Here is a 25,777-nt window from a genome sequence, read left to right as displayed (position 1 = left end):
GTGTCCTTTCCTTTCAAGGATATAAGTTCTGTTGTATTGGGGCTTCACCATAATTTATCATGTCCCCTTAAGTAGGTCAATCTTCTCAGACTTTATCTTCAAATAAAACCACTGAGTAAGCTGCCAGAATATACATTAGGGTTACATATTTAAACCAGATAAACAGCACCCTTGGAGATTGGATCTCATGTTTGAGATGTCAGGGAACTGTTGATTTCAGTCATATTAACCTACACATTCTCCATCCTTCAAAGTGTGGCTGAGATCTGCTTTCCGATTCATGTTTTTGTTGACCAGAGCAGCAATATTCAATTCAATTCAGCTTTAACTCAAAGGAAGTGAAGTTCAAAAACAATGAGAAAGAGTGTCCACTCTACTTAATTCAAAGCAACTTTTTCTTATTTTTACTGTCCATTCACATTATAGAAAAATATTAAGTATAGATATATGAAAACAGTAACAATAAAAATAATCTAGCTAATATGACCATCTGGTATTGCTAAAATTGAAGTAAATTCTTCCAGACATTTTTCTGTACAGGAAAATATACATAGGTATTCCTAAATTAAAATGGAATGATAACCTATGCATTGTGATTTACTCTTCTCACTTAAAATATGAAGAGCAGATTTAAGCAACTTGAACTATAATTTTTACCTTGGGTTTTAAGAGGGCTGGCATGCCCATTTTGTGTCTTCTGAGATAGTCATTTCTTCAAACATTGGTACCCTTTCTTGCTCATGGCTGGGATGTGAGAGTAATAAAGGGAAAGGCAGCATGAATTAGACATAAGAGAGAGGACAAAACCATGGGTCCCTACCTTTATAACTACCTTCTCTCCCTACATAGTGGCAAATGAGAGGACTTTGCTTGGACAATTAGTGTTATTAAAAGGTCAAATGGGGATTGGTTGACCTGCAGGGCTCAAAAACACCAGGTAACTCACCTAACAATTGATACCCTGGCCTCTTAGGAATCTTTTTATGTAAGTTCCAGTTTATAGCCTGTGGTTTTCACAAGACTGTCAGTAGCAACACCCACTTGGGATGGAAACTGCAGCTGAGCACCACCCCAATCAGGAACTAGGAGAAGAAAGAGTGGCTACATATTCAATCAGACGAAAGTGGGGGCTCTTAGGACAGAGAAGGGGTGTCAATTGTTACCTTTTCCACCCTCTTCTCCTGCCAGAGCTTGTCTTGCCCTGATTTTTCTGGGGGCCTTGTCCTAGTCACACTGTTGGAAGTAGAAGTCTGTGATGGAGTCATTGCAGCTGGCATCCTCTGGAAGCTGAGTGAGTCTGAGAGGCTGGTCAGCTTCTGGCACAGTACAGAGGAACCAGCCCGGGTAGGCGGCTGACTCAAAGCTGGATGTGAGTCCTGTGTCCCGCCGATAGAAGGTGAAGCTCTTGGATTCCTTGACACCATTGTAGAGCTCCATGATGTTCACTGGCTGCCAGCAAGTAAGGGGTAAGAAGGGGAGATATAGTAGGGTAGGCCAAGAGTATAGAAGAAGCTGCAGTCAGCAGATGCCTGCTAGGAAACCTCTGGAGAACCACCAGTGCTGCAGGACATGCAATATGTTGGCTTAGCTGACACAATGGTGAGGATTTCCTACTGGGCTCACCTCTAGTTTCAGAGTTGGTTCCTGCTCCATCCCACACAATAGGCACTGGCTCCCTCCCTGGACTCCCAGGATGACTGGAGAGAGCTCTGCATTTAGCCACCGGTTGGGGACAACACTGATTTCTTCACCTACAGAAAGGAGGGCAGAAGCAGGGGCCTTGGTCACTCTTCTCTCTCTCTCTCAGTCCTAGAGTTGGTAAGACATTCTGTCCCCAGGGTTGGTGGAAAGTCTGTCATTTAGTAGTGGTACATAAACAAACTCATATAGGAATATGATCCCAGGTAGGCAGGTGTTTCTGCTTTCCAGAAAAGTCTCTGTCATGGAGACTTTGTATAGAACAGAGTGAGCAAGTCTGATCAATGTGCTTTAACACCTGAGTGGCTCGGGGTCTCAAGAGAGCAAGGGTGAACCCATATTAGAGATCTGAAACCTACTTCCACATGGAATAAAGATACAAGATGCTTGCTTTCATTTCTGCCACTGCATCAATGCTAGGGGGAAAAAATGTTTGTCAGGTAACAATGAAATGATAAAACATTCATCTTGGGAAATACCTACACCCCTGCACAGAGGTTTCAGGTGGTACTGGGCATGAAGGTTCTTTTGCTGGAATATATAATATTTTATTCATTCTTGCTCAAAGTCTAGCTTTCCAATGTCTCATCTACTGTGTCAGGCCTGGGGTCAGTCAATTTCCAGGGTTATTCTAAGTCTTTTCCAGTCTCCATCTGAAGAGTATAGAAACCTAGGAAAGCAGGGACTATTTTGCCACCAACCTTTAATGAATTTTCCTGCATGCAACCCACCGGCCAGAAGCTGGTTATCTTTCAGGTAAAGCACCTTCAGTGCCGCATCCTTCATTCTGAAACACCAAGACAGGAAAGGGTAAAACTCCAAGGAGCCTATCCAGGCCATAGAGAGCATCCTCCCCAATTTTTAGGCAGCATCTTGCTCTACTACTGCTGTGCCAGAAGTAAAGGCATGACCTTTTCTTCTAACCTTTCTGAGTTCAAGTCTTACCAATGGGAAAATCCCATAATACCTGCCTTTGAATCTGGGATTTGCTACATTATGCCACTCAATCTTTCCTCCACATCTGATCTCCTCCACGTACTATGCTGGGAAAGAAACTAGACTATAAGATGGAGTCCTGGGTTCTCATCCACCATCACCACCAAGCCACAGCTGACAAGTTGCTCATCCTCTCTGTGTCTGAATGTCCCCATTGCCAGACAGAGAAAAAGGGTCAAATACCCAGGTCTTTTGCAGATTAAAATCTGATTTTTCAACTACCATTAAAGGCATCATGATGTATTTATTTTCATTAGGTCACATATTCCCTAATAAATGAGTGATCTCAGTAAATATAAAATTCTTCCATATTTCAAATTTATTTCCATCATAATTTCAATTTTATGACATCTTGTGAGGTATAAGAGGTACCATGAAGTGACTTTGTTCAATGTTATAAAGGAGTAAAAATGCTATGTACAAGGTAGTTCCTCATTGGCTAAGCACAAAAAAGACTCTTAGATTCAAGTTACCAATATGTTGAGTTTCACTTATAAAGAAACATAGGAAGCATGACAGATGAACTTTGAACAACATGGGGGTTAATGGTACCAACTTTCCTCAATTGAAAATCTATATATAGCTTTTGAATTCCCTGTAACTTAGTGACCAAGAGCCTGCTATTCCCCCAGAAGCCTAATCAACAGGGTTAAGGAGACAGCATAATGGTTATACAAAAGACTTTTGTGCCTGAGACACTAAGCTCCCAGGTTCAACCCCTTATCCCACTATAAGTAAGAGCTATATAGCACTCCAGTCTCTCTCTCTCTCCCTTTCTCTCTCTCTCTCTCCCTCTCCCTCACCCTTTCCCTCTCTCTCTCTCTCTCTTTCTCTCTCTCTCCCTTTCTCTCTCTGAGTGTGTGTGTTTTTCTATATCTTTCTCTCTGTATGTCTCATTAAAATAAATATAATATTAAAAAGGAAATTGTTCTAATTTATGTGATTAAGAAGTAACATAAAGAACTTTATTTTAGGGACTGGGTGGTGGTGTATCTAGTTAAACATGCACATTACAGTGTGCAAGGACCTGGGTTCAAGCCCCTGGTCCCCACCTACAGGGGGAAAGCTTCACTAGTGGTGAAACAGGGGTGCAGGTATCTCTCTATCTCCCTTTCCTCTCAGTTTCTGGTTGTCTCTATCCAATAAAAAAAGATAATAAAAAATTTAAATAATTTTATTTTAAAAAGAAGCCTGACAATAATAGTCAATCAACTCAAATTTTCTGTTATATGCATTATGTTATATTTTTACAAAAATTATTATAACAAAGAAAGATAGAGGGTAGGGGTAGATAGCATAATGGTTATGCAAAAAGACTCTTGTGCCTGAGGCTCTGGGAGTCCCAGGTTCAATCCCCTGAACCACCATAAGCCAGAGCTGAGCAGTGCTCTGGTAAAAAAAAGAAAGAGAAAAGAAAATATTAAGAAAATAACATATTAACTACATCTATAATAATATTCTGTATTTATTGATACTGTAAGTTTATATTATTTGTTTACCAGAAAACCCAGTATAAATGGACCCATACAGTCCAAGCCCAAATTTTTCTTTGTATTTCCCACATTTATTTGTTGAAGCAAAGCCATCCATAAAGCAATTCATAGGATTGGGCTTCCACGGAATACACTCAGGAAGAAACTACACTAGACTCTAAGTTCAATAAAAGCAAGAACTGTTCTAGTTCACTATTGCGAAGCCCACAGCCTATTAGAGTGTCTGGCTTATCACATGCCAGTAGACAGAGAGACTGATTGGCTGCATAGTCTTGGTCTTTTGTCCCAAAGGGCAACAAGGAGGAAGTGGCTCAGGGTGGCTGGACTGATATCAACTCCCTGCATTAAGTAATCAGTAATCCAGCTATGTCTCCTGACTTCCCTTTTCATTATGGATAGAGGAAACTGCTGCTTTAACCTGGGCTGCTCATATGTCTCTCCTCTGCATGAGTGAAGAAGGCTAGAAGGACTTCCCAGCTGCCCTTCCCCCTGTGAGAGACCCCCAGTATGGCAATCACAGCACTACCCTCCTTGGAATAGTAGGACAAGAGATCTACCTAAAAGAAATCTGCCCCAGAGGAGGCAGCCAAAGTAGAGTTAAGATACATACCGGAAGCATAGTGCCCCGCTGAGAACCATCCTGTGCTCCACTGGGTGTAGACACTCCTATTTTAAAAATAACAGAAACTCTTAGGTGGTCACAGACACTGAGCTTCCAGGATCTAGGGAGCAAGCAGCTTCCTGAATCCCCCAAGCTATAAACAACTTCCACAGAATAAGAAATTCAAAGTCTGGGGACAGGAGAGTTTCAGTGAAGCGCAACGCCCCAAAGAACACCTCCAAAGGCCGATTTCTTCTGGCAGAGCCTGTGGTGTCTGCCTGCTCCTTTGAGGATGTCTCAATAATAAATGAACTAGGGAGGGGACCTGAAATTGCACAACTTGGAGTGAAGCAGGATTTCCCAGAGTGATTTCACACCACCCTAAGCCTCAAGAAACACCTGCTGCTTATTATTTATCTCACAGAGGGAAGCTGCTGATGACATGCTCCTTCTAGCAATTCTGGGGTTTTCCAGCTCTATCTGAGCACTCAGCACTTGGGCCTCTGAGTTTCAAGACACAAGGACAGCAGTAAAAATAGCAGCTCAAGGAAAGCAGAATTGAAAACAATTGAAATTGAAAACAAATCTCTGCTTCCTTCTTCTTCTCCTTCTCCTCCTCTGTCACCTTCTCCTTCTCCTTCTCTCTCACCTCCTCCCCCTCCTCCTCCTCCTCTTTTTCCTCCTCCTTCTTCTTTTTAACCAGACCACTGCTAAGCTCTGGTTTTTGGTGGTACTGGGGATTGAATTTGGGAGCTTGGAAAGCAGAATTGAAAACAATTGAAATTCAAAACAAATATCTGGTTTCTTCTCCTCCTCTTCCTCCTCCTCCTCCTCCTCCTCCTCTTTCTCTTTCTTCTTTTTCTTAACCGGACCACTGCTTAGCTCTGATTTTTGGTGGTACTGGGGATTGAATTTGGAAGCTTGGAGCCTCAGGCATGAAAGTCATCTTTTACCTTCTCTTCAGTCCCCCTCCATTCATTCTTTCTCTGCTCCCTCCTCCTGCTTTGTTTCCTCTTTCCCTTCCTCACACTTTCACCCTTCCCTCTAACTTCCTTCTCATCATTTCTCCTCCCTTCCTCTCTTCCTTCTTTCTGCATACTTACAATATGCAGACTAAAGATCCAGCAATCCAGAAGTTCAAGAAACTCAGATAGCAAAGAATAGGTGGCCTCCTTTTCTGTTAGGGCATCATCAGAAAATCAGTGAGAACTCCTGTTTTTCATTACACACACACACACATACACACACACACTTGCTCTCACACCCCCTAAAAATTACTACCAACAACTTTTTATATAATTTTATAATAGAACCTATACTTTTCCAGACTTGCTTTTTTCGGATAAGAAACTTTCCATATCAAATATGAATAGTATCATAACACTGAATACTGCACAGTATTTTATTGCTTAGATATAACATTACTTATGTTATAGCAGACAGTTATTGTTGGCCCTTTACATATTTTTAATTTCTAAACATTTGTTTATTGTATGAGAGAGAGAGAAAAGAAGAAGGACTAGAACATCACTCTGGTCATATGTGGTACTAGAGATTGAACCTGGGTCATCACACATATGCTCTGTTTTGCTAAGGCAGTTCACTGGTCAATTAGTTCTTTATATTATTATTAATATTACTATTATTATCACCATCATCATCATCTATTGAAAATCATGTATTTATAAACATGTATCAACATCTTTGCTCATGTAGCTGATTATTTCCTTGGAAAATAAAATTGATGCATGTCGTGCAATCTTTCCCCATTACTTAATAAAAACAAGTTATGAAATAATTTGTGCAACTATAATACCACCATATGCTTTCTGTGATAGAGGTATTAATCTTGTTTTAATTAAAAGGGTCAATGCATGACAAACCATTTATTATATATCAAGTACCATTGTTAACTGTTCATTGCAAGGAAATAAATCATAAAGAAATTGTATTCATGTTTATGGGTTAAACTAATTTTACTAGTGGTTTAATATTGATTTACAAAATTATAAGATAATAGGTATATAATGTCATACAATTCCCACCACCAGAGTTCTGTGGTCCATCCCCTCCATCAGAAATAGAAGTAGTTCTCCCAAGGTCATCTATATGGGCTGATTATATTTTTTTCCTCATTTTTTCAATGGTTCTGCCTTCACTTCCTTTCTAAGTCACTCCTACATATATTATTACTTCCAAGTGTATTTCCTTTTTTCCCCTCTTCTCTCTCAGTTAAGAGAAACCATGCCTGGCTTCCTCTGGTGTTTTCCATATTTGTTTCCCTTTCATTGATGGTATAAAAACAAGATTCCTGGTGACAGATGCTTTAGGTCCTGGTTGACTTGGGGCACAGAGCCCTCTGGTTCACTTCCTCTGTCACTTCCCCCTCTAGGTGTATGAACCAAAATTATTTTTGGGGTGCAGAGGTGGAGTTCTGCCTTCTGTAATTGCTTCTCTAGTAGACCTGAGCATTGGCTGGTCAATCCATCTGCCCAGCCTGTTGCCATCTTTCCCTAGAGGTGTAGGGCTCTAGAGAGGTGAGGATCCAGGAAGCACTGGTGAGGTCATCTGCCAGGGAAGTCTGGATGGAATTATAGTAGCATCTGGAACTTGGAGGCTGGAAGGCAGTAAGTTGGAAAGCAAGACAAAAAATTTAATAAACAGGAACCATAAAGTAGAAATAGAGCAGATGAAAGTAGGGACCTTAGGGTGGAAGGAAACTAGGAAGCCTATCTTAGGAATATTCCTAGAAGCCTGTGGGGGCCCCGTTCTTCTCTACGCATCAGCCAGCGACCAGGGAGGAAGGGGAGACGGGCCATCCTGGGGGTCCTGGGGACACTGCTGATGAGGGTGAGTGCGCAGAGAGAAAACAGGACCACTGCGGAGAAGCTTCAGGGAGACATCTCATTTATTTGGGGGTACGAGCAGGTAGATATACCCAAGGGTTAGGAAAAGGTTAAGATAATCATTAAGCTACACACACAATACAGGGTTAAGTCTTGACCTATCAGTTGTTTTATCATTACTGGGAAGTTACCATATAAGGTTTGGTCATGAGCTCACCATGCATAGGCAGGCTTCTCTCTTTAGAAAAGGTAAGTCACAAGCACCTCAGGGCAGGGGGGGAAGAAACAGTTAAGCAAGACCAGGATATTTGCGGTGGGTTTCAATTGGCCATATACAGTAATTTATGGCCTAGTTAAACAGGAACGAGGAAGTATGTGCAAGAAGGCTCCCAGTCTGGAAAACTCCATCCATCTTAAGGTCATGGGGTCAAGTGGGGACCTGCCTACCTCCCCTCCTCTGAGGAAGGGGGGGATCAGTGTCGACCCTCTCAGACTCTCATGGGGATAATGGTCTGGATTTCCCAGACAGTGGGCTTTTCCCCACAGAAGCCTATATTTTAGTAATCTTTGCTTGAGCTTGATAGTTAACATGAGCGTGGACTTGAAATATTGACTGGAATGATGGTGTCAGAGTTTAGAATAAGACTAGGAAGCAGTATTAGGGCAGAATGTTGCTTGTAAACTTGAAGAAAATATATAAAGTTAACTCTTTACCACAACAATCTAACCCTGGGTCTGTATCTACTCATGTTTAGCACTGGAGCCTATACAACCTTCAAGTCCCTGTCAGTCTGAGCTCACAATCCATAGTCATAGCAGGAACATTCTAGGCTGCATTCACTTCAGAACTAGTCTTCCTTGAGTGGCAGAGTAGGATAACCCAGTCTCCCTTTAATGAATGGGGCAGCCCCCACCATTGCTAGCTCATAGTGAAGGTACAGTCCTGAAGAGACCCTCAAAAGGCCTTATGATGACATGCCCAATGGATATGACCAGTGATAGCAGAGAGAGGGATGTATTAGAGGTTTAGGCCCTTATTATCTAGGATTAGGCCCTTATTATCAAAGGATTCCCTGTCTAGGACTCTGGGTGGTGGGGTGGACTTATAGTGGCAAAAAAAGGCAGTCGTTAAGGGAACCAGTCCTTTTGGATTAAAGAACAAGTAAATCATCGAGTTATTCAAAGAATAGCAAAATGTCACTAATATGATATTTTTGAGAATAATAAAAACTACAGTAGAAGCTACCTTATGTAAAATTATTAAACTAACTATAAATTCACCAAGTAGAAATAACAGTGGAAGATACTTTTTTATGTGGAGATGATGAGAGGCAGATAGAGAAAGACAACACTGCTGTACTATTTCTGAAGCTTTTCCTGTGTAGGTGCTGTCATGTGGTGGCAAGGACCTCAAACCTGTGTCCTTGTACTTGGTGAAGTATGTGCTCTACCAAGTGAGCTCCCTTCCAGTCTCCATCTCAATTCTTAATGACTTTATATGATGTCAGGGGTTCCCTTGAAAGTTGCTTCATCCTGACCTTGAAGAAATCATGTTAAGTGAAATAAGTCAGAAACAGAAGGATGAATATGGGATGATCTCGCTCAAAGGCAGAAGTTGGAAAACAAGATCAGAAGAGAAAATACTAAGCAGAGCATGGACTGGAGTTGGTATATTGCACCAAAGTAAAAGATTCTCAGGTGGGTAAGGAGGGAGAGTTCAGGTCCTGGAACATGATGGCAGAGGATGTCTGAGGGTTGCATTGTTGTGTGGAAAACTGAGAAATGTTATGCATGTACAAACTATTGTAGTTACTGTCAATAGTAAAACATTAATCCCCTAATAAAGGAATTTAAAAAAAGAAAGAAAGAAAGTTGTTCCATCCTGCAGAAGGGCAAAGTTCTCTTTGGTGACTTTTTAACCACCCTTGTGAGAGTAACAGTAATCAGAGGTAGATCTGGTTCTTCCTCTTTATGTAGAAATGAAGATTCCTCTAGATAGGGGACCCAATTTTATCACACTTGTATCAATTCTTAAGTACATATTCACAATTTATTCTGGTAAAATAGCATTTTTATTAGATAGATAGATTTAACAATAATTAAAATAACCTGCATTCAATTGGTGTTCACTATATTCCTGGAAATACATTAAATGGCTTACTTGAATATTATTATTTGTGTTTATAATTCTTCTATGAGATAAATATTATTACTATTATTATTTCATTAACATGAAAATCAAGTACAGAAAGATTAATTGCATTGCCTGGTAGTGGACCACTGATTAGTATTGGATTTATAACTAAATACAAGAAACTTGAGCCTGAATCTATTGATTGCAAGACACAACACAGTAGAGTGATCCTCACTCTCTGGATGATCCTGAGTCAGATCATATTATACCTTGGCTCCTCATGTCTCTGAGAGTGAGAGGCAAGTCCTCACCATGCTTCCAAGGTTCCTCATACTCAGACTCACATTAACCTTGACCTCATCTTTACACCACCCTCTACGGCAAACCATACAGACCTCTTGTTCTTTTCTGAACAAGTCAGGCATGCTCTTACCCTAGGGCCTTTGCACTAAGTGATCTCTCCAGAAAAAAGTCCTTTAAGATATTAGCATCAGGGGGCTGGGTGGTGGTGTACCAGGTTAAGTACACATAGTACAAAGTGCAAGGACCAGTGCAAGGATCCTATTCAAGTCCCCAGCTCCCCACTTGCAGGGGTGGTCACTTCACAAGCAGTAAACCAGGTCTGCAGGTGTCTATCTCTCCCCATCTCTGTCTTTCCCATCTCTCTCAAATTCTCTCTGTCCTAACAAAAAATAATTAATAAATTTTTTAAAAAAAATTAAAATAATAGCCACAGGAGTAGTGGATTCATTATGTAGGCACTGAGCCCCAGCGATAAACCTGGAGAAAAAAAAAAAAGATACTAGCATAACTCATTTCTTTACATCCTTTAAATGTCCTAAATACTGAATTTTTCACTCATCATTCTCTCCTATTCTCACACTGTCCTGGCCAAGTGCTATTTCTTTCCATAGTGCACACCATTTCTAGCATATTGTATAAGTCAGCTCTATATTTAATATTTACTAGCTTCCCCACCCAACCCTGATGGGAAATGTGTTCACACAAAACAAAGTGCTTCCTGTCAATTTTGATTATTGGTATGTTCCAAGTACTAGAGGCATTATTACCTTCTATATTATATGTCTTCCATAAATAATACTGTATTGACATTGAATAATTGACTATTTTACCACAATGAAAAGGTCATATGACACTGAGAGGTAACCCACCTGATACAACATACACTTTACTATGTGTGAGGAATGGAGTTCAAGACCCTGGCACTATAGGGGAGCACCATGAATGGGACTGAAGGGAAGCTTCATGAACTGAGGAACAGTGCTGTGGTGTCCCTCCATTCCACCGCCCCTTCTTTTCCTTTCTGCCACTTTTTATCTGACATTTAAAATAAAAAGTGCACCAGAAGCAGTAGAATCATGCAAGTGCAAGACCCCAGGTTTAGCAGTGGAAAGTCCAGAGAATTGTCTTCCATTTTGCTCACAACTATAATACTATTTTTCAAAAATATTGCAGGTGTCTTAGACTACAGTCTTTTAAAAATTTTTATTTTATTAGTGATTGAATAATGATTGACAATATTGTGGGATAAGAGGGGTATAATTCCACACAATTCCCACCACCAGAGTTTCATATCCCGTCCCCTCCATTGGGAGCTTTCTTATTCTTTAGCCCTCTGGGATCATGGACCAGGATTATTATGTGGTGCAGAAGGTGGAAGGTCTGGCCTCTGCAATTACTTCCCCGGTGGACACGGGCATTGACAGGTCCATCCAAACCCACAGCCTGTTTGTATCTTTCCCTAGTGGGGCAGGGCTCTGGAGAGGTGGGGTTATAGTACTCATTGTTGACATCCTCTGCCCAGGGAAGTCAGGTTGGAACTGCAGTCTTAATGTAGCAACAAAGATCATTAGTCAACAAACTTTGTCTTGTGGGCTAAGCCAGGCTTCTGTTTATTTTACAAAGAGAGTCTTGTTAAAACTTAGCCATGCTCATTGTTTATACTTTGTCCATGGCTGCTTCTGAACTGCAGTGGAATAGCTGAATATTTGTAACACAGAGACCACAAAATTTGTAAAGTCTAAGATATGTCCTTCACAGAAAAAGTCTACTGAACTCTTAAAGACTGTCTTGACTCAAGGTCTGAATTTATCACTTGTTAGGATGTGTCTTTGGTTGAGTTATTTGATCTTTCTGTGATTTGGAGTTCTCATCTATAAAATGGGGTTAGTTTTTACTTGAGGGTGGGGGTGAGGTTAAGACTGAAAAAGTGCTGGACACATAGTAAATGTAGTAAGATCTTAAATATCAGTTACATCATCATCATCATAATCACCATTATTTAAGTGACTTGGGAAGTTTGCTTCCTCACTCTGATTCACAGCTTCAACTCACCTCATTTCTGTTCCTGTTCATCTTGAGGACTGGATGGGGAAGAAGCTGTAAAGGGTAAGATTGTCACCTAGCACAAACACATAGACAAGTTTCCTGCTCCCTCTGTGCTTCCCATTTCTCTGCACACCTTCTCAGATGTATAACAATGACTCACAGCATAGCAGAGGCAAAGTTTACAGTGACCTAAATCTTAGGCTGGTTTGAAATCAAACAGTTCCCTGAGTATGCTAACATGATCTGGATCATTCTAGCTGCATGACTGCAGAGTGTGTTGAGGGTGTTAAATTACTTACAGTAAAGGTTAGGGTGAAGGCAGATAGCATAATGGTTATGTAAAGAGACTCTCATGCCTGAGACTCCAAAGTCCCAAGTTGAATGCCCTCCTCAACACACACACAGTACTATAAACCAGAGCTGAGCAGTGGCATGGTTAAAAATTAAAAAAAAAACACAATGAAACTACATTGTCTGGGAAGATGGTGTGAGGGTTGAGAATAGGACTAGAAAACTGGATTAGGGCAAAGAATAGCCCCCAAATACCATTAACTATTAGCCCCATTGTTCTGACCTAGGGCACATGTATATTCATATTTAGTACAGGAGCCTGTGTAACCTCTGAGTCCCTGTCAGTATGAACTCATAGTCCATGGTCACAGATGGGAACATTCTAGGCTGCACTCATTTCAGGACGTTTTCTGCCAGTCCCTGTTCAGGGCACCATTTTCCAGGCTAGCTTCATGGGAGGGAGACAGACGACCAGGGACTCATGGCTGAGCTGGGAACGCAGTTCAATCTTTATTGGTGAGCGGGAATGCAGTTTGATCTAGCTATCTCTAATCACAATCCTGTCATATATATATATATATATCTTGAGGTGGAAGTGTCAGGAAGAGGAAGTACGTAGGATAGGGGGTGGGGAGAAGGAAAAAGCGAACCATTGGGGATTAAACCAATGAATACAATGATTATGTAAATAGACTACAACATCAAGCAATGCAACAGAAGGGGTCTTAGAAGCAGAATTTAGAAGCATACCAATAGTCTTCTTCCAGTGGCATAGTAGGTTGACCCAGCCTCCCTTCAGAGAGTCGGGTATTGCTGTTCTACAGTGAAGGCAAGGTCTTGGAGAGGCCTACAAAAGGACTTAGGATGTTTCTAATGGAAGTGACCAGTGAGGGTGGAGAGAGGGATCTACTATAGGTCTAATCCTCTAACATCTATGTGGGAATCCAAGGATTCTCTGACTAGAGCCCCAGATGATGGGGTTGTCTGGTATTGACCAAAAAGGCCATCATTAAAGTTTTTATAATTACTACTTTACCTGGCAATGTTAAGCTTAAAGTGATTAAGGGAAGTGAAGTTGGGGGTAGGAGAGGAAGGTATTTAGCCTAATTTTTAAATATTTGATTAGGTACTTTATGAAGTCTTCTTTAGGTCTTTCTGCTTGCTTGATCAACTTACTGAGTCTAGGTCTACTCACAGCGGACTATTGAGAACTTTTACTCTGAGGTGTATATTTTCCCCTAACTTATGGACACATTTGAACATGTACCTTGCTCCTTAGGCCCTGGTCTATATCTAGATTTTGTAACTTTGTTAGGCACCATTTGAATACAATACGTTTAGTCTACCTGCATGCTAGCTATAAGACTTAGGCAAAAATCACTAAAATCATGGGCCTCTTAGAACATACATAAATTGACTTCCTTACTTCTTCCTATATGAAGACCACTAATTTCATCTGATCTATTCCTACTTTTGGGTTATTGCTTATTAAAAAATTTGCCCTGCTTTATATCTTATTGCCTTTCAGTCCCCAAGCTCCAGACCCTATTATGACTCCATCCTGACTTCCCTTGGCAGACAACCTCACCAATGTGTCCTGGAATCGCACATCTCCAGAGCTCTACCCCACTAGGGAAAGACAGAAACAGGGTGAGGGTATGGATCCACCTGCCAAAATCCATGTCCAATGGAGAAGCAGTTACAGAAATTAGACCTTCCACCTTCTGCACTTCATAAATATCCTGGATACATACTCCCAGAGGAATAAAAAATAGGGAAGCTTCCTGAACAAGAGTGATAGCATAATGTTTATGAAAAAAAAAAAAACAACTCCCATGCATGAGGCTTCAGAGTCCCAGGTTCAATCCCCTGCACTACCACAAGACAGAGCTGAGAATTGCTCTGAGAAAGAAATAAAGATGAAAAAGAAAGAAAAAAAGAAAGAAAGAAAGAAAGAAAGAGAGAGAGAAAGAAAGAAATGAAGAAAGGAAAGAAGAAAGAAAGCTTTCAGCAAAGGAGATTAGACACATATCTCTGGTGGTGGGAACTGTATGGAACTGAACACTTGTTATCTTAAAATATTGTTAATCATTATTAAATCACTAATAAAAATTAAAATAAAGAAAAAAATAAAAGAAGAATTTTAAAAAGAAAAAAACAAGGGTTAAATGCTGCTAGACATAGTGGTATAGCAGTATAGGCACTGGGTTATCATCCTGGAAGATAGGTGCTAGTCTTATCCACCTTTAATGGATAAGGTAAAATAAGGTCTAGAGAAGTTATGAAATGTAACATATCTAAAGTGACAATCAATATTGGTACTCTAGTATCTTGAGTCTATTTTTACTTATCCCCTTTCCCTCTGTGAAGAAATAAACCATGAATGCTTATAGATTCCAGGAATATAGAGCAGAGATAGTGGATGGGGAATCTCCCTGTTAAGTTTTTGGTGCTGAAAAAGAGGCTTCTTTGGTATAACAGAGCCAGAGCCTTCAGAAAAACAATAGAACCCATCAGAGGTAGTCTCATGTCAAAGGGCCCCACTATCTAATTCCTCATGCTCTGAGGTGAGTTTCCCAGTCAGGAAGGCTACCCAGGAAGGCTTACTCTGGTGTAGGACAGATGGTGGCAGTGTAGGGAAATAGCCTCTGGAGTGTCAGGAGTAGGAAAGAACCTCTTACTATGGCTCTAGATTCACCTCCTCCATCCCACTACATCCTACACTTTTTGAGGTAAGGCCGGGGGAAGTTCCATTTGGCTCACAGCACATGGAGAAACACTGGAATCTCTGTGCAAACGAAGGGAGATTTGTGGGCCAGGGAGCTGCAGTTGTGTGCTGCCAAAGATATGTGTCCTGGCTATCCTTACTGAGTCCCATGGTATCTTCCAGGGTGGTGTGGGGGGCAGGGAAGGGCCAGTTCTACAAGTTAGGATCAGGGAGAGTATGTGGGCAACACACAAGGCAGGGTGAGACTTTGGTGTGTGTCACACCCAGAGGCAGTTTCTCTTGACTGAATCACCAAGGGTGAGGCCAAGACACTGGCAACCACCTTACCTCACGTTCAGGTGAGCTCCTCTTGAGCAGATTCAGTTGCTTCCTCTGCACCTCAGAGGTCTCCTGAGTTTGAAGTTCACCTCCCATGATTTGTGTGTTTGGGCCAGGACTTTGTCCCCAGAGCTAGTATTGAGTCAGACTCTGAAGATGGGCATGAAATTGTAAATATGTTTGATGCTGAAAAGTTCAGGAAAAGTACTAGTCTGGCTGCATTCTTTCCAGACCCTGTTGTCCTCTGCATCTCTGTGGCCAGTGTAGCCTGTGTATGCATAGCTATGCCTTTAGCAGGCTGTATGGGGCAGATCACATGTCAATCCAAGATCACATGTCAATCCAAACACCCATGGGACCAATCCTTGACCTTTCTTCCTCTTTTTCTATAATGGATCTGGAACAGCTCCTCCATACCTAAGTCCCCACAGCAGAATTAGACAGGGCAAGGGGAGCTGCATTCCAGTTTCCTCAGTGTAGGTCTCAAGCCTTCTTTGACCCTTGGCATCCAGTAAGTAAAATTTCTCCCATTTATAAGTTCTTCCACATCAAGGACTGTTTCTCCTTTGAAAATTAGTATTGGACCTGGTAAAGCACACACATTATTATGTGCAAGGACCCAAGTCCCCACCACCATTTTTGGGGAGAAGTTTCATGAGCAGTGAAGCAGTGCCACAGATCTCTCTCTCTCTCTCTCTCTCCCTCCCATCTCAATTTCTCTCTCTCTTCATTCAAAAAAGGGGGGATGTCTGCAAAGAGCAGTGGATTCATTTTGCAGGCACAGAACAGCAGAAATAACCCTGGAGGTTAAAAATGCATACATACATGCATACATACATGCTAGTATTGCACTTTTGTTGTTTAAAATGGCATTTATTATATAGGTGTTTAACAGCTGTCTTTTGCACTTTTAATTACTATAAAATAATTGCTTAATTGTTTAAAATAATAATTTAAGATTATTTTAATTGTGTAATTTATTTTTTTCTGTCTTGACCATTTGTAAATGCAGTTAGTTCTTTGATATTAAATACATTCACAATGTTGTTCAGTTATCACCACTGGAAACTTATATGTTTCCAGAACATTTTTTTTTAATTTTAATATTTATTTTCTTTTTGTTGCCGTTGTTGTTTTTATTGTTGTTATAGTTATTATTGTTGTTGAGTACCTCATATAGCTGAAATCATGCAGTATTATTTCTTTTGTGACTGGGTTATTTTACTCAACACAGTTGTCCTTATCTACATTAAAGAGTATAGGAGAATTTCCTCACTTTTTAGGGAGAGATAATACTGCATGGTATGGATATTCCATTATCTGCTTATTTGTTCATTCATCATGGACACTTGGAATACTTTTATCTCTGGGGCTATTGTGAACAATACTGCTAAGAACAGGACTGTTCAAACTTCTGTTCCAGCTCCTGTATTTATTTGGGGAAGAACATATGTATATTCTTCCCTTTTTTTCAGTGGTCCTGCGTTCATTTCCTTTCTAAGTCATCCCTACACTAATTACTAAGTCTGGGTTTCTTTCCCTTTTTTCCTCTTTCACATATAAGAAAAACTATACTTGGCTTCCTCTGATGTTTTCCAGATTTGTGCTCCTTTCATTAATTGTATAAAAACAAGATTCCTAGTAACAAATGGTTTGAGGCCTGGTAGAATAGGGGTAGAGAGTCCTCTGGTCATCTTCCCCTGTCATTCCCCCCTCTGGGAGTCTGAACCAACATTATTTTTTGGGTTGCAGTAGATGGAGTTCTGCCTTCTGCAACTGCTTCTCTAGGAGGCATGGGCATTGGCAAGTCAATCTATCTCCCCAGCCTCCTTCTATCTTTCTCTAGTTGGGTAGGGCTCTGGAGAGGTGAGGCTCCAGGAAGAATTGGTGAGGTCATCTGCCAGGGAAGTCTGGATAAAATCATAGTAGCATCTGGATCTTGGTGACGGGAAAGTCACCAAGATCCAGATGGAAAGCAGGACAAATATTTAATAAACAGGAACCATAATGCAGGAAGAAAGCAGATGAAAGTAGGGACCTTGGGGTGGAAGGAAACTAGGAAGTCTATTTTAGGAATGTTACTAGGGGTTTATGTCTTAGTAATCCTTAATAGCTAACACCATCATACTGTTTTCCACAGTGGCTGAACAATTTTACAATTCCACTCACAATGCACAAAAATTCCAAATTCTCCACATACTCATCAGCAATTGCTATCCTCTTTATAAAGTAATAGTCATCCTGACAAGTTCATTGTGGTTTTAAGTTGTATTTCATCATTCATGGAGTTTCCCCTGGTGCCTTCCATGATAAAACAAATGCTCTGGGTAAGCTGTCCCTCACCTCCCACCCACTCATATCATTCTTACAATAGTTTGTCCCAGAAAAGCAATTTCACTTAAATGTAAATAATATAAATGTTGAATATATAACCCTCAGTCAAGATACTATGTTACAAGAAAGATAGCAGTAATAAAATATATGAAGAATGTAACCTAGAAAATATCTGATACAAAGCAGATGAAATACAATACACAAGGAGTAGAAACCATATTTGAAGAAATTATAGCAAAAATATAAAATTTTAAAAATAAAATTAATTCTCCAGTTTAAAGAAGGTTCATTGGACTGACAAGATCTCACAACTGGATCACATCTCTGGTTTTTCATGCACATGATCCAGATTATAACCCAGCCTCCACTGCACTTTAATGCTATGATATTGTTTCTTCATTCCCTCTATTCTGTCTCTATTTCCCTTTATCTGAAAAATTTTGCCTGGGGCAGTAGAGCCTTGGAAATAAGCTAAAATAAAGAAAATATTTTAATGCTCACTGATTATTTTGCTGAATAATAATGAAACATTACTATGGTAGTGTGGGGGTAGATAGCATAATGGTTATGCAAACAGACTCTCATGCCTGAGGCTCCAAAGTCCCAGGTTCAATCCACTGCACACCATTAACTAATGATTTAGTAAAAAAAAAAAAAAAAAAAAAAAGACATTATTATGATTGGGAAATGATATTTTAAAGTTAATCTTTATAATTCTTGAAATTAATTGTATCCTGTATAATAACATCAAGGTGTTCGAAACTGGAATAAAAGATTTCTGGGGTGGAAATATGGAGACCTACTCTTGAGAAGTTGGCTCTCCCCCAGAAAACAAATATTCCAATGAAACAACTCAACAAATTTCATCAAAGAGAAGCTGGGATTTCTGGTAAAGAAAGAAACATCATTATCTGAAGGTTGGTGATTGTATGTGGAAAGCATAAGGAGGGCAGGAAGAAGATTCAAGCAGAAATGGGGCACTGCATTGCTATATTTGCAGTTGCTTCAAAGATGGATTTAAAGGGTCTAAATGAAACAGTTACTGAATGCTGAAAAATGAAACTCAGGACAGCTGTTCAGAGCTTTATAAGCCACAGTTCCCTCAGAAAACCCCAGTAAACTGGGGGAACTAGGAAATAGAACAGTATACCCTTGTGGCAGCAGAGAATCCAACTAAAATCTAGGATGCCCCACTGCCATAGAGACATTGTGATTGGGGGCACACTGCCCTGAAGTTGGGAATGAGAGTTTGACCTCACAGCAGAATGCTGACTCTCAGAAAACAGTCTGAGAAGAGAAGGACATCTGAGGTCCTCCCCAACCCAGAGTAGAATTCTGTTAAAGAGGCATCAGAAGTCACTTGTTCAAAACCCCTGCCTTCTATCTGCAACTTATACACAAAGCAAAACCTAGTGCCACCTGCTGACCAACAACAGAAACCAAACAGTGAATAAAAGGAAAAGTTTTTTACTGGGAAATCAGGGCGGCCAGGCACTTAATGATGCAGATCCAGAAGAGCTGTCAGAGAATTAATTTAAGAAATACATTGTCAAGAATTTTGAAGAAATAGCAAGCTCTCAATTTAATATGGGGAATTATAGTAAGCAGTAAATCTATGATCTCAAAGACTCACAGGATAAAAAAATGGAAAATGTGAAAACATAACTACAGGCTGTGAAGAACATATTGAGTGCATTTCAGTCTCAAATAGCAATTCAGGGAAGTAGACTTATCTATGCATAACAGAGATCAGCAGCACTAGAAGATAAAATGATCACACTCTTTAACTTTGAAGTAGAAGGAGAAAAAAGGGTTAAGAAAAATGATTCAACTCTTCGAGAAACTGAAGATTACTTAAAGAAGCAAATACCAGAATAATAGGGATCTCAAAGGAGAGGAGGAAAGAAGGGAGCAGAAACCACAAAGAAATAATAACAGAAATTTTTCCAAACCTATGATATGGTCAGGACATAAATAGATGTTCAGGAAGCAAAAAAAACTTCCAAATTCCTAAATCCAAATAAGGCTACACCAAGACACATCATTGTGAAATTACCACAAGTCAGGGACAAAGAAAAAAATTACAAGCAGCCAGGAAAAAGAAGAAAGTGACTTATATAGTCAGTGCAATCAGATTTTCATCACATTTTTCTTCAGGAATCATGGAGGTCAGGAGAAAGTAGAATTATATATTCAAGGTTTTAAAAATACAAGAACTGTCATCCCTGCATACTTCATCCTGCAATACTATCATTCAGATATGAAAGAGCAATAAAAACAGTGCCAGGCATAGAAAAATCAAAGAATTTTAACATTACCAGCCCTGCTTTGTAAGAATTACTGAAATAATTGCTACAGAAAAGAAACAAGAGCAATTAACTCCCAACAAGCTGATACACAGTAAAGCAGACCCAGAAACACAAGTCAGAAATGAGGCAAATTTAAAATATCAAAGGGGAGGAAGAAATGGATAGAGGATGTTCAGGCAAAGAATGGTGACAGAAGAACGGTTTTAAGAAATACTCTCTTAGATGTATTTATATGTAATATATTTATATGTAAATTATACATGTAGCACTTTACTTGCATACAGTCTCCATGCCTTGTTAAATGATGCTATTTTCTCTTTAGTACTTTTAGTATTTGTTAATCTTTCTTACATCTTTGATATTTATGTTCAAAGAATCTTGTTGCCAAAGTTTATATCTGTTAACAAATGACCTACATTCCTCTGAAAGACAACTTCTGGATAGTTTCATTCATATGTGCAATACAAATAACTGAAATGTGTAAGATTGATTTTAAATATATCAAGTGTCACTAAAAATTTGTGAAAACTATGGTAGTTACCCTTAGGAGGAGGGAGGAAAGGGGAAGAGTGGGAGCGTGGCACGAAAGTGTGGTGGTGGATGAAGTATGGAACTATATACTCCTGTAATTTTATTATAATGTAACATTATTAAATCACTAATAAGAATAAATTTTAATTGTTATTAATTTATTTATAAAATTAAAATATCAACAAAACCATAGGATAAGAGGGGTACAATTCCACACAATTCCCACCACCAGAGTTTCATATCCTATCCCCTCCCTTGAAAGCTTTTCTACTCTTTATCCCTCTGGGAGTATGGAAGCAGGGTCATTATGGGGTGTAGAAGGTAGAAGGTCTGGATTCTGTAATTGCTTATCCACTGAACATGGGCATTGGCAGATCAATCCATACACCCAGCCTGTCCCTATCTTTTACCTAGGGCTGCAGAGGTCTAGGGAGGTGGGATTCCAGGGTGAGGTCATCTGTCCAGTGAAGTCAGGTCACTGCAACACAGTCATCTGTAACTTGGTGGTTGAAATTCCCAGGTTTAAAGCAGCCTCTTTGCAGAGCTCCTACCAGGTTTTATCTCCAAGGCACCATCTTGGCTCCACCATGAGAATACATTTTAAAAGAAAGTGAAATAAAAATCAATTCTATTTACAATAGTATCAAAAGCATAAAATAATTAGGAATAAATTAGCAAAGAACATAAATGATTATACTGAAAAAGCACAAAATGTGCAGAGAGAAAAAAGAATGCCAAAATAATTGAATATGTGTGTGTGTATGTGTTTGTATATATACATATATTGTGTTTATGAATTAGAAAACTCAATACTTTTAGGATACCAACTCTCCAAAATTCATCCTATATCTCCACCATAACTGCAAATTTTAGGTTAAAAGTTGACTAATTGATTTTCAAGTTTTTATAGAAATGGAAGACATGAAATATCTAAATAGAGCTTGAAAGAGAACTCCCTACTTGTAATTATTCCCATAGACCTTCAACTGAGACTTAGATTGACTGTCACTATTTTTTATGTGTCCCAATGTCAACCAACCTCCCCAGTATGTGGTCAAACTGGACTATGACTCAGAGATGTCACCAGAATCACACAACTCACTCTATATGTGCTACCATGGTGAGATCAAGTAGAAGTCACAGATGGGTTTGATATCTTCTACCAGGAAATTTCTAGTCTTGTGAATTACATGATCTAGAGAAGAAGCACTGAGTAAAGCTCTGCTAGAAGCAAATTATCATTTCCATAACCATCACGGAATCTTCCACATGAGATTTCCTCTATTTTCAAAGAAATAGAAGTATCACAGAACAGAGTCTGGTCCTCACTGGCCATAGTGAACTTGTTGTATCCCTGAACTGAGTTAACACTGAGTAGCCCTCTGGAACTAGGATTATAGATTTGATCTATCTATCCTGCTCTCTGAACACCTTCCCTCCACTGCCTTGTAGCATATTTTCTATTTAAAAATGGAAAAATCCATATCCCAAGCCATCCACTAGCCTAAGTTATACATTACTTCTCTAGGATATCTCAGCCCACTTACTGCTTTGTTATAAAAGGGAAGGAGGGTTTTCTCGAGCTGTCATTTGACCTGAGGAAGACTTCAAATATCATCGTCAGATGGTCATCAAAACTTCTGTTACTAGAAGGATGAAAATGGAATGATCTCACTCATAGAGGTTGAAAAACAAGATCAGAATTTTCTTTTTTAAATTTACTTTTATTATCTTTATTAATTGGATAGAAAAAGCCAGAAATTGAGAAGAAGGGGGAAGATAGAGAGGGTGAGAAACAGAAAGACACCTTCAGCCCTGCTTCACCACTTGTGAAGCTTTCCCCTACAGGTGGGAACCTGGTACTTGAACCTGGGTCCTTGCACGTTATAATGTGTGCACTCAACCAGGTGCACCGATAGACCTAAGTATCAGATGTTAGGCTCAGGGGAAAAAAAAAAGAAGAAAAAGTCTAGGCCCTTTGAAATATAACTAAAATATGCCTACTAGATATCTACAAGATGGAGTACCCTCCCAACTCTCCATCTGCACTATTCCAGCCTTTAGGTTCACGATTGTTCAGCAATTTGTTTGGCTTTGTATGTTAACTCTCTTTTCAGCCACCAGGTTCCAGATGCTAGCATGATGCCGACCAGACTTCCCTGCACAGACAACCCCACCAATGTTTCCTGGAGCTCTGCTTCCCCAGAGCCCCACCCTACTTGGGAAAGAGAGGGGCAGACTGGGAGTATGGATCAATCTGTCAACACCCATGTTCAGCAGGGAAGCAATTACAGAAGCCAGACCTTCCACCTTCTGCACCCCATAATGACCCTGGGTCCATACTCCCAGAGGGTTAAAGAATAGAAAAGCTGTCAGGGGAGGGGAGGGGTTCAGAGTTTTGGTGGTGGGAATTGTACCCCTCTTATTCTTTGGTTTTGTCAATATTTCCTTTTTATAAATAAATTTTTAAAAAAGAAAGAAAAACAAGATCAGAAAGTAAAACACTAAGCAGAACTTGGACTGGAGTTGGTATATTGCACCAAAGTAAAAGACTGTGGAGTTGGGGGGAGAGTTCAGGTCCTGGAACACTATGGCAGAGGAGGACCTAGTTGGAGTTGAATTGTTATGTGGAAAACTGGGAAATGTTACGCATGTATGAACTATTGTATTTTGCTGTCGACTGTAAATGGTTAATCCCCCAATAAAAAATTTTAAAAAAAACACCTTCTGTTACTCATGACTCAAGGCCAGAAATTTCTCAAGAAATCCTTTATTACAGATCAAACCTAGTTATGATGCATGAATTAGACTGGACTTAGAAACACAAAATTAGCCATACAAATTTAATAATCTGATCGAATCAGTACAAAAATTAGTATAAGATTTTAATGAATATTTACATCTAAAGTAGAAAATTTGATTATTACTAAGACTAATTGCTTAACATACGACAAATATGTTCACATATAGACAAAATATAAAATGATAGCCATGTGGATATAGAAAAATTGAGCTGAAAACTCAGAAATAAGCCCTCATACCTATGAACATCTACTTTTTGATAAGAGGGACCAGAATATTACCAGAGTAAAAAGAATTTCTTCAACAAATAGTATTAGGAAAATTGGGTTGAAATATGCAGAAAATGAACATGCACAAAAGCAAACTCCAGATGAATCAATGATTTGGATTCTAGACTAGAAACCAACAAATATTTAGAGTAAAACATCAGCAGAATTTTTTATGAAACACCCAAAACATCTTCAATGACTCAGAATCAATTGCAAGGAAAACAAAAGGAAAAATAAGCCAATGGGACTATATCAATCTGTAAATCTTTTTCAGAAAAGAACCACAACAAAACAAAAGACTTGCTACAGAATGGAAGAACATCTTTACATGCCACATATCAGAAAAAGGGCTAATAACTAAAATTTATAAAGAACTCACCAAACTCAGAAACAACAACAATAAAAACCAAACTACCCCATTAAAACTATGAGGAGAGGATATGGACAGAGTCCTCACCAAAAAAGAGGTCCAAAGGGCCAACATGCATATGAGAAAAACAAGCAAAGACAGCAATGAGATACTACTTTATATCTGTGAAAATGTCATACATTATAAAGGACAGTAAAAACAACTGTTGGCAAAGACGTGCAGAAAAAGTAACCCTTATACACTGCTGGTGGGAATTAAAAGTAACCCTTATACACTGCTGGTGGGAATTGACCCAACCTTTGTGAAAAATAGTCTGCAGTCTTCTCGGAACACTAGAAATGGACCTACCCAATAATCCAATAATTTCTCTCTTGGGAATATAATCAAAGGAAACAAATAGACCTATGTTCACAGCAGCACAATTTGTCAAATCTTGCAGCAACTCAGACGTACAACAATAGATGAGTGGCTAAGAAAGTTGTGGTATAGATGCACAATGGAATACTACTCAGTTGTTAAAAGTGATGGAGTCATCTCCTTTACTTCATTTTTGATGGAATGTGAATAGATTATGTTAAGTGAGATAAGTCAAAAAGAGAAGAAGAAACACCAGATGATCTAATTTATAAACAAGACCAGCAAAGGAAAACAAAAAGAGAAATTTGGACTGGGTGAGGAGTATGCACCAAAGCAAAGGACTCAGGGGAGGGAGGTGTTAGGAGGGTGTGTAAAAGGTCTTGGGGTATTGATGTACCCATATGTCAACAACCATACTATATACCATTAACCCCCCCAAAAAAAGTGAAAACTAATAACAAAAGTAACCCTATCTTTCATATAGTGATTTGAAGAATGAATAAATATAAAATGTATGAACCAGTTGAATCTTATACAAAAGTTAAGGCTTCTAAAAGAACACAAGGCTTTATTTCTGACCTGTTAAGAGAATTTGTAAGTAAATGTAAAGAAAAATCGGAAACATCGAGGATTCTTGCTGCTGGGACATTCTTGGGATCAATGATATAGAAAGATCTGGATATGGTGGGTATATGGTCTCATGGTGGTTCCTCATCAAGAATTAGACACCTCCATCTAGTCCCAGATGTAGACAGATGTGCAAATTCATCTTGGAGAGGGACAGAGAGTGATGCTGCTTCTCACACAATTGTAAATATGCCTATAATTCAGAGAAGGAATTCTAAGCCAGGGATCCCCATCTTAATAGATTCAAGCTTATTATTAACAATTATTTGGATATATTTATTATGATTGTTTTAAGTTCTCCAATCTATGGAAACATAGGGACAAGCAAATTCCTGGCAGGTAAAACACAGGGAGGACAGCCTACAGTATACTCTTAGATTTTATCTGGTCCGGATATATTCTCCCCTGATCGACTGAGTCACCAAGGCTAGGCCTTCATCATCACTTACCTTATTGTCAAAGACATATTGGATTCTTGCAGACAGAGTCTGTCCCTCCCTTCATAAATCAAGTTCTATTTTGACACACCTCAGCATCAATGAAAATATGTCAATTTGAGCAATGAGAATTCCATTTATTTCAACATACCACAATAAACTTATGTAAAGTGATAGATTTGGCTTCTAAATTAGTATATAGATGTAAAAAAAAAATGAGGCTGGAAACACAGCATAATGGTTCTGCAAGACTTTCATACCTGAGACTTTGAGATCCCAGGCTCTAT

The 25,777-nt window shown here is 39.4% G+C and overlaps 2 protein-coding genes across 2 annotated transcripts in view; both read right to left on the bottom strand.

Moving 5' to 3' along the window:
- LOC103115684 (transcription factor A, mitochondrial-like) overlaps positions 1-25,777 on the bottom strand; it is a 146,505-nt gene that overhangs the window by 57,992 nt on the left and 62,736 nt on the right. The gene's annotated exons all lie outside the window — the stretch shown is intronic.
- IL36RN (interleukin 36 receptor antagonist) lies at positions 368-5,070 on the bottom strand. The gene is made up of 4 exons (XM_007525461.3): positions 4,798-5,070; positions 2,400-2,485; positions 1,624-1,751; positions 368-1,449 (listed from the first exon to the last, which is right to left on the bottom strand). Exons 1-4 carry the CDS (start codon positions 4,824-4,826, stop codon positions 1,225-1,227), a joined length of 468 nt encoding a protein of 155 aa, XP_007525523.1. The 5' UTR covers positions 4,827-5,070; the 3' UTR covers positions 368-1,224.

This window comes from Erinaceus europaeus, chromosome 3, assembly GCF_950295315.1.
Source record: "Erinaceus europaeus chromosome 3, mEriEur2.1, whole genome shotgun sequence".
In the NCBI taxonomy this organism is placed as follows: Eukaryota; Metazoa; Chordata; class Mammalia; order Eulipotyphla; family Erinaceidae; genus Erinaceus; species Erinaceus europaeus.
This window is presented reverse-complemented; position numbering and strand designations above follow the sequence as displayed.

Excerpts from the sequence above, each read along its gene's own strand:
- IL36RN (XM_007525461.3), bottom strand. The coding sequence starts at position 4,826 with ATGGTTCTCAGCGGGGCACTATGCTTCCG. Across the intron at positions 1,752-2,399 it reads TGCAGGAAAATTCATTAAAG|GTGAAGAAATCAGTGTTGTC; the intron begins GTTGGTGGCAAA and ends TCCTTTCTGTAG. Across the intron at positions 1,450-1,623 it reads AACCAACTCTGAAACTAGAG|CCAGTGAACATCATGGAGCT; the intron begins GTGAGCCCAGTA and ends ACTTGCTGGCAG.